Below are 13,027 nucleotides of genomic sequence, written 5' to 3'. Positions count from 1 at the left end.
TGTGTCTGTCTGTCTGTGTCACATGGCAGGTCCAAGTGCAGGGTATGACTGGGAATATCCAGTTTGACAACTATGGCCGCAGGACCAACTACACCATAGATTTTTATGAGATGAAAACAGGTGGGCCGAGGAAGGTAAGACGGAGCGAGTGACCTCCATCAGCTTTCCATCCATCAAATGTCAAATCCAGACCTGATCAAAAATCCTGGTCCATATCAAAACACAGCTTACAGCTGGCACACAACAAGGTTTGGTTCGTTACTTGTGAAAATCATGGAATTTGGCTAATATGTAATATTGAATGATTTATTGATCGTCCGCACCAAAGAACAGAGCTCGGCAAATGTTGATCACATATGTAGACTTGCCAAGACTTTGCCCTGAATCCTGTTGGATGATCGTGTGACATTTTCAAACAAGCCCGTACCTCAATTTATTAAAGTACAGAGGGCTTTTGCAGTGATGTGGGACCAGCAGGGCTGAAAGGACAGAGTAGAGTAATGCTGATTGCTTTTCTCTACCTCTGTTAGGTAGCAGCGTTGATGAGCTATGCCAAGCATTACAAGCCCCACAAATCACACACAGTCTGCAATCTGATAGCTAAAACTGCCCTATCAAAAGAATGATATAAGACTATTTCTGTGCCGGGGGATAGCACAGATATGATTTTTGGTCCTTTCCTGACAGTAATTACCATTCAAATAACCAATTACTATAAAGGGGATCCAAGAATTCATCTGGCTCCTCTTCAAAATGGTAATTCCCAGTGGTACATTCACATTATAACCGGTACCATATGATGACCCCTGGTTTTATTTCATAACCTTACAGAGTTCCAAGAGACAGCTGTGAATTTCTCGTTAGCTGGATAAGTGTAGGCTCAGTCTGATATGACGCTTGATTATGCTGCCTGCCTCCCAGGCCTCTGAAGCCCACACTTCAATTAGCATCACACAGCCCTCACAGCCATCACCGCGCAGCCAAACAGAGAGGAGAGGAGCAGGGAGAGGGATGGAGAGAGGGGAGAAAGGAGGTCAGGGGGAGAGAGTGAGAGAGCAAGGGAAGATGAGACAAACCAGGCAGCAGTTTGTCAGGAACTGGAGCCCCAGTCACCCCAGTGACAGTTAGAGGATGAAGGTTCTTAGCTGTGACTGTCACAAGTGATGTATGGGCTGATATCTGTCCCAGCTGCTCAGGGTGACATCAGGACTTTGCCTCTAGAGCAGCACTCCATGACACAGCTCCTCACAGCCTCGTCCCCCCGAGCAGCGCTTCTCAAATGCTGTATCACTGTCGGGAGAGACCGGGGGAATAAACATTTAGAGCTTTCTACAGTCTGGCAAGTGCACTAACTACATCCCCAACTGTAACCACAGTTTGGAGCCCAAAGTTTAGAGAAGTCTGCTGCTATCTAGCGCCTCCACTTGGTGTTTAAAAACTCTGCACTCTTGTACACCTGTCTGGCTCAAACATTTAAAGATCTAAGGGGGAAAAAAATGCAGACCAGATGTGAAGGGGAAAATCCTAGCCAGCAACAGTTAGACTATTGGCAGCAACATATGCAACACGTTTCATCGTGAGCCAGACCAACCCTTATTTCAGATGGGCAAACAAACACTTGACATTGGTTTGACTTAAGCATCTGTACAGCAGAAAACAGAGCAACTGCAATGGCAGGATTGTGCCGAAGAAACTGTGGAGCCACTGGAATATTATGCTAAATTATTAAAGGTGTATGCAGTTCACATGCCTGAATATCAATTATTTACTGTAAAACCTGGGAAGCTGAAGGTGGGAGGGATTGAAGTTGTCTGCCATATGCTCGTCTGCTGCACTGGAGCAATTTAATTTCTGCACAGTTGTCTGTTTGAACCGTAGATTACTAAATTACAAAAAAAAAAACAATAGTATATTTTCATAATAGCTGTGATCATGATGTTAACTGCATGTTGAATGTAGAAATATCAACTCTGTTTATTCCACGCTTAGATTTCTGAGCCACTTCTATTGTTTTAGTATTCTGCTCATTCGCTGCTATTTTGGTCGAACTTCAGCAGGCCTCTGGGAAATGCAGTGTTGTTTTAATGAGCCCTGCATCGTGGCAGATCCCAGAAGTGTCCCTGTTATACTGTATGCTCACTTATATATCATCTGTGGGTATGAATGCTTAGTTCAAAAGACTGCAGCATCACTAACCACTGTCTTCTCTTTGCAGATTGGGTACTGGAACGAGTACACGCGATTTGTAAATATTATGGACCCGCAGGTCACCAACGACTCCTCAGTGGAAAACCGAACGATTGTGGTCACTACTATTATGGTACACTTTCCATGCAGTTTTAAATGTTTCACGTATTCTGCCACTCAAGGTCATGGTGTTGATTCCAATGAGTGATACATTCTGTCCTGGGCGGGTAGAACCACATCTTTTTTGTGTTGCTTTCCATCCACTCACTACATGTTGAAACAGTCGATCCGAAACCGGGGGAGTGTTTCAACTGTATCCGTGTGGGTGTCAAAGCATTTTGATTTTCCATACTTCAGTGGCCTGTCGTAGCAGTGACATCACAATAATGGTATAAATGATAATGGTTGACTCCATCAATTACAAAAGCATACAAAAGCATAATAAACGCATACGTAAGTAGACCTGTCTGTCCTCATCAAGTAAATGTTCAATGACACTTGGGATAGACTGGCCGAAGAATGACTAGAGGATGATACTGCAATGGTTTCTCCAGCTGGGCAAAGCAAAATAATCAGTATTGGAGGAGGGATAAGAAGGGGTGGTAATTTTCCTTGTTATCGCCTCTCCAGTCTATTTTGTATTGCTCCTCCATGTGTTCTGTGTTGAAGTATAACCTCCAATCAGCACTTCAGGAAGGATCATTTTCTGGGCATTTTCCCAGATTATGACAAACAAACAAAATATTTAGATTTATTTATTTTACACCGTATTTACTCAACTAAATGTTTCAGGCCTATGGGATAGCTTCCATTGCAAATAGATTTACTGACTGTATAATGGCATTATAATTACCTGACGCATCCCCTTGTTCTCTGCAAACAAACATTTTAAACGCTAAAGAAAAAAATGATAAGGATCTCCGTTGTTTGCGCACAGTTAGATTTCTATTTGTATTCCGATGCGTGAGCCAACGTCACTCAATAGCGAGAGGAAATATTTAAAGTCTATAGATGAGAAATACAGTCAGGAGGTAAACATGTGTTAACTGGAGGAAAAACACTCAATGAATCCAAGGTGAGGGGATATGTTCAGCACAGAACAAACAAACCATTGCTCTCCTACTTGCACTCTAATTGTGTGTGGCTGTAATGACAATGCCTGCTCTCCTGAGCGGTCCTATTGTTTGATAATGATGATGTGCTCAGTAAGAGAAAAGACAAGCTGCACCAGCGTTTTGAAAAGGAGAGGAAAACTAGCACGCTCCTGCTCTCCTGATGTAATTATTTTATTTATGGAGTATTTTTTGCATTTTTTCTGGATAGCAAATAACAGCTCATTTTGTTTTATTTCTTTCTCTTTTTTTTGGAATGAAACAGCCTTTAACTGCGCATTGGTGCAATGTGCTTGAATATGTTGAGATACTATGGGCACTCTCTGATCCCTCTCCTGTCACTGGCATTTACTTATGAAACCCATCCCCATTCCCATCCCCACCCACCTCTGAGCTGACCCACACCTTGCCTACCAATGACTCCCAGCCCTATTAAAATGGTTCTGGCCCTCTGTTCTCTCCCACAAAAATACAAAACTCTACTCTCCCTTGCTTTATCCTTCCTTTACTACGAGTTGCACCCCTTGGCTTCAAATTGGGTTGGGTGCATTGGGCTTGGTGTCTGCTGGCTGCCACGGCTTGATGAAAGCAGTGTGACCACGTGATCACGCTGCTGATATCAGTGCATATTTGTGCATTCGCGGGGCATCATCTCGTGTATGCATGACTGCATGGATGTGGTCATAGCAGCTTATTATATCTTGACTCTCTGTTTGTTTGTGTGTGTGTATGTGTGTGTGTGGGTGTGTGTGTGTGGGTGTGTGCAAGTGTGTGTGCACGGGCACAAATGAGTGCATGTATGCATATTTCTGTATAACTGAATGTGTGCTAGGGCATGGGAGTGAATAAACCAGCGTGTGTTTGAATCAACAGGAAGCTCCTTATGTGATGTACAAGAAAAATTATATGCATCTGGAGGGGAATGACAGATATGAAGGCTACTGCGTCGATTTAGCATCTGAGATTGCCAAACATGTTGGAATTAAGTACAAACTGTCTATAGTAATGGATGGGAAGTACGGAGCCCGAGACCCCGAGACCAAGACGTGGAACGGGATGGTGGGTGAACTGGTCTATGGGGTGAGTACTGGGAGCCTCGTTTTCGCTGATTACATGACAGTTTGCAAGGAACTTCAACATGAGAGGAGATCTCATTTTTCTGTCTTAAGGTTATCACCAACCCGTTATGAACTCATCAGCTCTTGCCCAGTTCAAAGTCTGATGCTGTCTCAGGAAGCTCAGCTGTGAGTGAATTTGTCAAATGCAGCCTCAAGCATTGGGGAGTTGGTGATCATCTTGAGACGGAGAAAATGAAATCATTTCTCAGTGCTGTTCATTGCAATTAATCCTTCTTGCTTAGCCTAGAAAGCTCTCTCTCTCTCTCTTACAGACGAAAACAGAGGTAGGTACATGAAAACAATGAGTCCATATGGCAAACACACTGTAATCACTTTGATGAATGAAAGATTGTATGCCTTTGAAGTGATTGTGTAATTATGTTCAATGTTTGATGTGTATGATGAATATGCCACATTGTAAATTCACAGCTGAGAAAATCTGCTTTAGAATCAACAGCTAAATGGTGGTTTGCGGTTAGAAACAACAAGATCCATATGTGTTGTGCTCCATAAAGGTTCAACCTCTCACATTAGCAAAGGGTCATGCCGTGTTTTACATCTGACAGAGCGCGCAGGCTTTCTCGCAACACCTCAAGCATTCCAAAATTACCCCCCTCGCCACCTTTCTCCACAATAGTTGAACAGGGGCCAAATACAAAATGCATGAGGGTTAGGCTTCCTCATCTGTTCAATTTCCCAACTATCAGCCTGAGAGATTGCCTGGTTTGATGTGCTATCGCCACCAAATTATCTTTCAAATGGGAAAAGTCCACTCCCTGCAGATGGAAGGGGAAAAAAAATATCCCCAATCACGTCGCTGTCAAGTCTTTCCAGGCCTGTTTACAGCAGGTGGGCCGGGACTAATACTTTTGTACATTTTGACCTTTTGACCATTAAATTAATTTGATTTTAATTGTCTTTTAAAGGTTAGGCCCGAGGCTGCTCTTTATTGCTTTGTTTCTTTCAGCATTGATTGAGTGCTGCTTACGCCTGCACGAGGATTAAATGGTTATAGCCCTTCACAATGTTGTGTTGACAGGGTAAAGAAAACAGTCATGTTTATTGGGTCTATTTGTGTTGCTCCTAGTTTGACCTTGTAAAAAAAAACATTCTCTGTTTGTGCCTGCGTCAATCCAATGTTTTCTCAATTTCAACATAAAAAAAGACAATACAGCACAATGCAAATAATTTTCCTTCACAGTGCGGCTCCTTTGAAGAGGAGCATTTATTTAATTAATCACATACACACTCGCTGCAGTAACACTGTCTAATGTGATTAATTATTTTCTTCTGCTTTTACAAAGAAACCCATTGTGATTTCTAAAAAGGCAGCACCACCTCCGTGGATGTGTTTAGATAATATAATGTGATTGAAGCAGCAGAGCAAAGGAGGAAGATAAAGAGAAACAGCTTGGAAAAAAAATAAGGCTAATGCCAGAATAAGCTGTGTTTGGGAAATCCAGCCTACTGAATGGCATGTGATGAAGTCTACGCAGCCACAGCTTGCTGTTTTCTGTACAGCAGCCTTTTTACACCCAGCAGTTTAAATTACTGCCATTTGTTAACGCAGGTTACTCTGAATGTTTGCAGAGTTTTAAGGACATCAGTCCACTCACTACTTACTTTTTCTTTGTATTTTAAAGCAAACAGTTAAGTTATTGAAACAGCAAGATATACTCTGAAATTGCTTGTTCTTCAAAATTGCTCAACTTATTTATTTTTTCCCCTCTGTATCTCCTTGGGTCCTGATTAAGGAAGCATTTGGTCAAACATGATTCAAAACACCCATCTGCCTTGGTGGATTTTTTCCAAGCTGTCTCTGAAAGTCTTGCAGTGCCTTCATAAGTTTTCCCTTCTTCCTACCTCCCACAATGTGGCCACATTTCAATAAAAAACTTGGATTAATTTTACAGTATGAATCTCAGATGTATTAGCTGCCATCCCAGGTCATAACACTGTGCAAATTCTACTCTGCTTTCCTCTGTGTGTGTGTGTGTGTGTGTGTGTGTGTGTGTGTGTGTGTGTGTGTGTGTGTGTGTGTGTGTGTGTGTGTGTGTGTGTGTGTTTGTGTGTGTGTTTTCAGCCTGCCTTCAACTGTCGCAGTTGGTGGCTTATTTGCTATAATCATATGTAAAATGTGTGATAACAACATTGTTTAATACTCCCTTTCTCTCCTCTAGCTAACCATCTGCTCCAGTCATTCACACACACACACACACATTTAAAATGAGTCTTTATGCAGGTTGTAACTAATGCTTGCTGTGCATGTCCCTGTTTCCAGAGAGCAGATATAGCTGTTGCACCTCTCACCATTACTCTGGTTCGAGAGGAGGTGATAGACTTTTCCAAGCCGTTTATGAGCTTGGGCATCTCCATTATGATAAAGAAGCCCCAAAAGTCCAAGCCTGGCGTTTTCTCCTTCCTGGACCCGCTGGCCTATGAGATCTGGATGTGTATTGTGTTTGCCTATATTGGGGTGAGCGTGGTTCTGTTCCTGGTCAGTCGGTTCAGTCCTTATGAGTGGAACCTCGAGGAACAGGACGAGACCAAAGACCCACAGACACCACCCGATCCCCCCAATGACTTTGGCATCTTCAACTCCCTCTGGTTCTCACTGGGCGCCTTCATGCAGCAGGGCTGTGACATCTCTCCCAGGTGGGTCAGCTCCAATAGTCACTAGTGGACAGCAGAGCAGAATAGAAAAATATAGACTACTACATGATATGTTAACTCCATGTGATGAGAAGTACCCAGAGTCACTCAAGCGTGTCCATTTCACGTCTTTTTCCTTTAGGTGTTCGTTATTTGAAGCTAAACTCATTTCACATTTATTGCTGCTATTGTATGTGTAATTGACTTTGTCAGTTTGTGCACTGAAATTATCATCACCAAAATGCTTTTGTCAATACTCTCTTCACGCTATGAAATGAACTTTGACCCTGATTGTTTCACAGCCAGTTAAAGGCTTATATTAGAGTGTATTTTCTATAATTTTTACTACATTCCTTGGTAGTGTGCTGTTTTAGGGTGCTGATGCAGTGCCAGGTTGTTTTTATGATTTACAAGGAAATTCTGATGACCGATGTGATTAGTCACACTAAACACAACTGGTAGATCTTAGTGGATGATAGGGACCACATGTCACCATGTAATTACATTCTTTGTTTCCCTGTCATCAACCGCCCTCTTTCAGGTCTCTGTCGGGCCGTATCGTCGGTGGTGTGTGGTGGTTCTTCACCCTCATCATCATCTCATCCTATACAGCCAACCTGGCTGCATTCTTGACAGTGGAGAGGATGGTCTCTCCTATAGAAAGTGCTGAAGATCTGGCCAAGCAGACAGAGATAGCATATGGCACTCTGGACTCAGGCTCCACAAAGGAGTTTTTTAGGGTGAGTAATGCCAGAAACTGTTCTGGTTTCACACACACACACACACACAGCAACTGACTAATCAGCAAGTGGCTCTTTTGCTTTCATCTCAAATGGGCCTAAACATTTTGAACATCAGGCCTGTTGAACCATAAAAAACACTTTGTATAATGTCCTTGATGAACTCCTCCTTGCAGCTTTTCCATTTTGTACCTTTAATACAGCATTCTTGACCTGCACAAGATTGCTCCAAATGAGGCATGTTGACAGCGAAGCAGTTCTTGAACTCTTATGACATGAATGTGAAATTTATGCGGCAGTACTGCAGTGTGCAACCTTGAGGCACTGGGGCTGTCAGCAGAAAGTGTGATAACAACGTGAAAGACGCAGAGGTGATAAAAACAGGAGGCTAATCAAAGCACCCACATCAGGCTCAAACTCGGAGGGGTCAGCTCATGAAATATAATTAGCTAGCTGGCCATGGCTGGCAAATTGGACCTGATGAAGAAGAGCCCTGTAGGTCAAACAGAGCAGCCTGAAAGACGGTTCAGATAGAATAAGCAATATGTCCATTGGCATGAGGGACTAGCCCGGCAATTAAGGCATAAATTAACTAAAATCTGTAACGAGAGTGTGTTACTCTCTGAAAGTCGAGCACATGCTCCCTACGCAGGAGTTTAACAGCGCTGCATATTTTACTGTGAAATTCATAGATATCTTTGCTTTTGGCATGGCTACATCGGTAGTCCAATCCTTTGCATTTGCAGAGCAATAAGTTGAAAAGAATTAATGAAACAGCACTCTGCTGGTGATGACGAAAAGGCAATATTACAGTCTTTTATCTTACGCTCCCTCATTACTCATCAGCAGGAGAGAAACAATTCATATGTTTCACAGCTGCAGCCTGTTGGCAGAAAGAGCAATTCATTTGTGTTACCCCTGGGTTGAATTGCTCAGGACAACAAAATGCACAATCAAATACACATTTTTTTATTTAGACAAAGAAGGACAAGATACTGTCTGCAGTGTTAGATTTGTAAAAGACTTTTGTTTTAAGTCTATAAACTCTTAGGAGACGGTTGTAAAGGGGGACTGTGAAGATAATATATCCTGGGAAACATGGCATGTGACTTGGATGACAGCAAGACATTATTCTCCGTGGAACAACTCACAAAACCTGTCATCACTTTCCCTTTCATCAGAGTTGCTGCACAGGTGTATACACCATACAGTATATGTCTCTGTGTCACTGAGATGATGGATGCCAATTACAGATTAGGTTTCCAGCCTGACAATGGAGCCACCGCAGGTCTGCAGGTAGAACAATCCGAGAGGTGGTCGGGGAGTCGCTGTTTTTCTGTGTTCTGTATAATGAGTGTCCTAGTTACATCCCCAAGTCTTCAAATAAGAAATGACATGTGTGAGCTGCTATTCCAAGGGACTTTTAATTAAAGCTGTAGAGGGCTGACAAGGAAAAAAACACACTGATTAATAGGAGTTCAAGTTCTATTTCAGATCTGTTTTTCAGGAAATACATTCAGGCTTAATTAGACCCATACGGCATCAGCCAGCTGGAAATTTTGAATCAAGTCCGATGTTTCAAACAAGACATATGTCATCTTCACTGACACCCCTGGCTTTAATTTTTGATGATTTCACCTGGTTTGTTTTACAAAGCTGCCTGACAAGTAGAGCAAACTTAGTAATGTTATACGCTTGTAAATTTTCCTCTATTTCTAATCAGATAAGACAAAAATTAAGACACAGCAATACAAATACTGAGCTTCCAAACAGACAAATAGAACATATAGTATATATATGTTCATATATTAATAAACTCCTAATAAAACGCAAATTAAAACCATCGTCTTCTGTAATTTAAGACAATTCTTCAACCCCCAAACTCATGAAATGCACAAGGCATTTGTTTTCAGCTCCTGAAAAATTGACAGTTTGAATATACGGCTTATTACCTGACTGTGACAGTATTCGCATAACAGTCTGTGTCTTCATTTGCTGCTGGGAATGAGGAAAAGCTCTGCAGGAATTTTCAAAAAGAGAAGCATTTGAGTAGATCTCCCAAAAAACCATGATTCTGCTGCTCACAACCAACTAGGACAGCTGGCCTGGGAGCCCGCTGACGTGCCCAGCGGAAGACTGAATGGCTCTAGGCGCTTGGCAGTGCGTCTCTACCCGCTCTTGGCTCCTCTTCCCCAGACTACCCTGCGTGTTTGGGGACCCTCTCTCCTCTGTCTCCAGCCTGTCTGTTGCTTTACCTTGAGACAATGCAGGATAGCTTCAAGCTTTGTGTTGCTCTTCTTCAACATAGCAGCTGTCATGCACCGCTGCACCGCTGTGGTTTGTTTCATCATTTTAATTCCTGTCATGGATCTTTTCATGCAGTCAGCTGAATATTTGTGTTTTGGATGATTAGAAAATGATGAGTTGTACCAGTGAGGCCATGTTTATCCTCTTGATGAGGTTTTATTCCATCAAAAAAGCCTTGGCTCAGTTACATTTTGAAATGTACATTGTAGGAGAAGCTGGATAGTAATAATGGCTAAGATGATAAAATGGGCTGATGTGGCTGTTTAATTACGTGTAAAGACCGGGGTGAGACCATCAAAGACAACCACGCTGCTGTCCCTTCATGCACCTCATTTAACAGTGTAACAATGAAACAATGATAATTGCGCAGAGAAATGAGACTGCAGCATTGTTTTCTCTTCCCCTCAAAAGATTATACATTATCCAAAGTCTCAACAGCAAACATCATGCATCTTACTGATCTGCAGATGTGGTGAGGATAGAAACAACAGCTTGAGTGCAGTCACCAATGCATTTTACAAAGCATGAAAATCAATTTCACGTCTCAACTATTGTGGCACAGACACTATAGCTTTTGCATGGTCCAACACAATGTTTAGTAAGTAGCTTTTTTATGCATAGCAGACCTGCATTAGTCCAGGGTTGCATGAAGAGGAGCCGGCGAGGAGATTTATACAAGGAATCCTAAGGTTGCCCTGCAATCTTATGCAGCACATTGTAACACAACTCCCTGAGCTCTTGTCACTTTGTGTTTCAGAACAGTGTTGAGTGAAGGGGAGGCTCCTATAAAGATTAGAGGCTGTTTGCATAAAAGAGAAAGCTGACAAAAGTGATGATAGACTAGTGTGAGATAGGCGTAACCTCTAAGGGGAAGCAGTGTCCTCAGAGGGCCTCATGGAACTTTAGATGAGCAGCAACAGCAGGCGCGGAAGGAGCTGTTGGAGTCCAAGAACAAGCATCAAAGACGAGCAATTGGTATTCAGGGCGTAGCATTTGGCACTTCAATGACAAAGTACACCCCCAGAGCCTCAACTTTCATTTCTGCATACTTGAGATACAGGTAGTCCTGGCATACAGGATATTGAGGGAAACTGGTGATGTCCACAAACAAAATGGAGAGGAAGTAAAGTAGAAGGAAAATGTACTGGTGGGTATTTGGAGATGGCATTTAGATATGCAAGCAGTGGAGCGTATTGGGGAGAGGATGTAATGAAAGCAGCCTGCCATGCTAAAGGAAGAATAAAAAACAAGCCGCAGTTTGGAGGGCTGTGGACAGAGGTGTCGAAAAGCGACGTAACTCAGGATCAATACAGATTAAGTGGTTATTTAGAATGGAGAGGGCAATTTCTTTGACTTCACACTTTAATCACTTGTCCCTTTTCAGACCTTTCATCACACATTCTGGAACAACAAAATCTGCAAACTATAGATTTACCAATGATCTTTTAATATATTGAAATTCTAAGGCAACAACAACAACAAGTGCTTTCATTCAACCATAACTTTTTTTATTGTGTGTGGACAATGTATCAATTAAATCTCCTTTTCTTGTTGTGTAACACAGAACACACGTTGCCCTCCGATATAATCCTAAACTATTTCTATAAATCAATGTTATTCATAAATAATTTAGAATAATCATTAATTTAAAACAGCTATAATCGATATTTTTACAACACTGGATAAAATGAGCACATGTAATGTGAAAGGTGTCACTCAAAGTGACAAACCCACCGAGAATTATCACCCAACTGCAGTTTCCCTCAGATCTACAGAGCATTATAGCATTTTTCAGCTTATTGTTTTGGTTTCATCACCTGCACCTTTAACGTTTGTGACACAAACTTTAATGCGCTCTCACTGCTCTCATACTTTTTGACCAAAACCACTGTACACTTCCTGCCTAGCACCAAACCAGTAAACAATTAGTGGCTAGCTGATGAACATAGTGCAGTATTTAGCAGCTTAAGAGCCAGATATTTCCCTCAGGAGATGGTGGAGACCAAAACAGAGCTAAAAGGATAGCAAGTATTTGACTTGGTGGCCAGAGACATGATTTCAAATTAAAGTCCAGATGAAACGGCATTTCGAGAGTATCTAAATTCCATATCGTGACATATTTCTGAGTGAAACAGGATAGACAGGCAGGACATAATGTTGGGAGGATTTTGATTTGAACGTTGAAAAGTGGGTGTGTTACAATGTATCTTCATTCTGTGCCGCTAAAAGTTGAAGATTGATTGATGGGTGGATGTCATGATATTATTGGTTGAAATTGGTTGGTTCAAGCCTACGTAGGCACACGTCATATTTTGTTTTACAGGAAGAAAACATGATGGGATGGATTTTGATATAAGAATACAAAGATATCGATTTTTTGTTGTTTTTTTGCATATAGGTGTACAGTATGAGTGGGTATATGATCTAAAAGGGTTAAAAAGGCATTTTTCATTTCATCTTGACTCTAATGCTAATGTTGGTGAATGCTGGATGTGTAAATTAACAACTGTTTGCAAACAAGTTCGCCATATCAACTTAAAAGCTAATGATATATCAGTGTTCTGTTCACAGCTAGTTTCCGCTGCCCCCAAGTTGCCAAATAAATATGTTATTGCAGGTTTAAGTGAATTAACAATAATAATTCATTTAAGAATAAAACATTTAACAAAACATATTTCAAACATACAGGCCTACATCTGCACTGCACCCGCAAAACTATGTTGTTTCCCCATTGAAAAATGCTAATGGCCCATGGTTGAACCTAATTACAGTGTCCTGATTAAGAGAATCTGCATCTATGGCCTCATCTTATGCCATCACCAAGAAAAAGAGACCTGAATTTGTCATCTGACTATTATAAAACAGTAGGAAATCCAGTGCTTCAGACAGACTTGCAGGAGAAACACCTACA

The 13,027-nt window shown here is 41.7% G+C and overlaps 1 protein-coding gene across 2 annotated transcripts in view; it reads left to right on the top strand.

Annotated features, from left to right (window-relative positions):
- Positions 1-13,027, top strand: part of gria3b (glutamate receptor, ionotropic, AMPA 3b) — a 90,183-nt gene that overhangs the window by 64,378 nt on the left and 12,778 nt on the right. For both annotated transcript variants that reach the window (XM_042418170.1, XM_042418171.1), the window contains exons 8-12: positions 30-134; positions 2,216-2,320; positions 4,173-4,379; positions 6,699-7,072; positions 7,611-7,809. In XM_042418170.1, coding sequence (XP_042274104.1) covers positions 30-134; positions 2,216-2,320; positions 4,173-4,379; positions 6,699-7,072; positions 7,611-7,809 — 990 coding nt within the window. The remainder of the gene's footprint in view (positions 1-29; positions 135-2,215; positions 2,321-4,172; positions 4,380-6,698; positions 7,073-7,610; positions 7,810-13,027) is intronic.

This window comes from Thunnus maccoyii, chromosome 8, assembly GCF_910596095.1.
Source record: "Thunnus maccoyii chromosome 8, fThuMac1.1, whole genome shotgun sequence".
In the NCBI taxonomy this organism is placed as follows: Eukaryota; Metazoa; Chordata; class Actinopteri; order Scombriformes; family Scombridae; genus Thunnus; species Thunnus maccoyii.
This window is presented reverse-complemented; position numbering and strand designations above follow the sequence as displayed.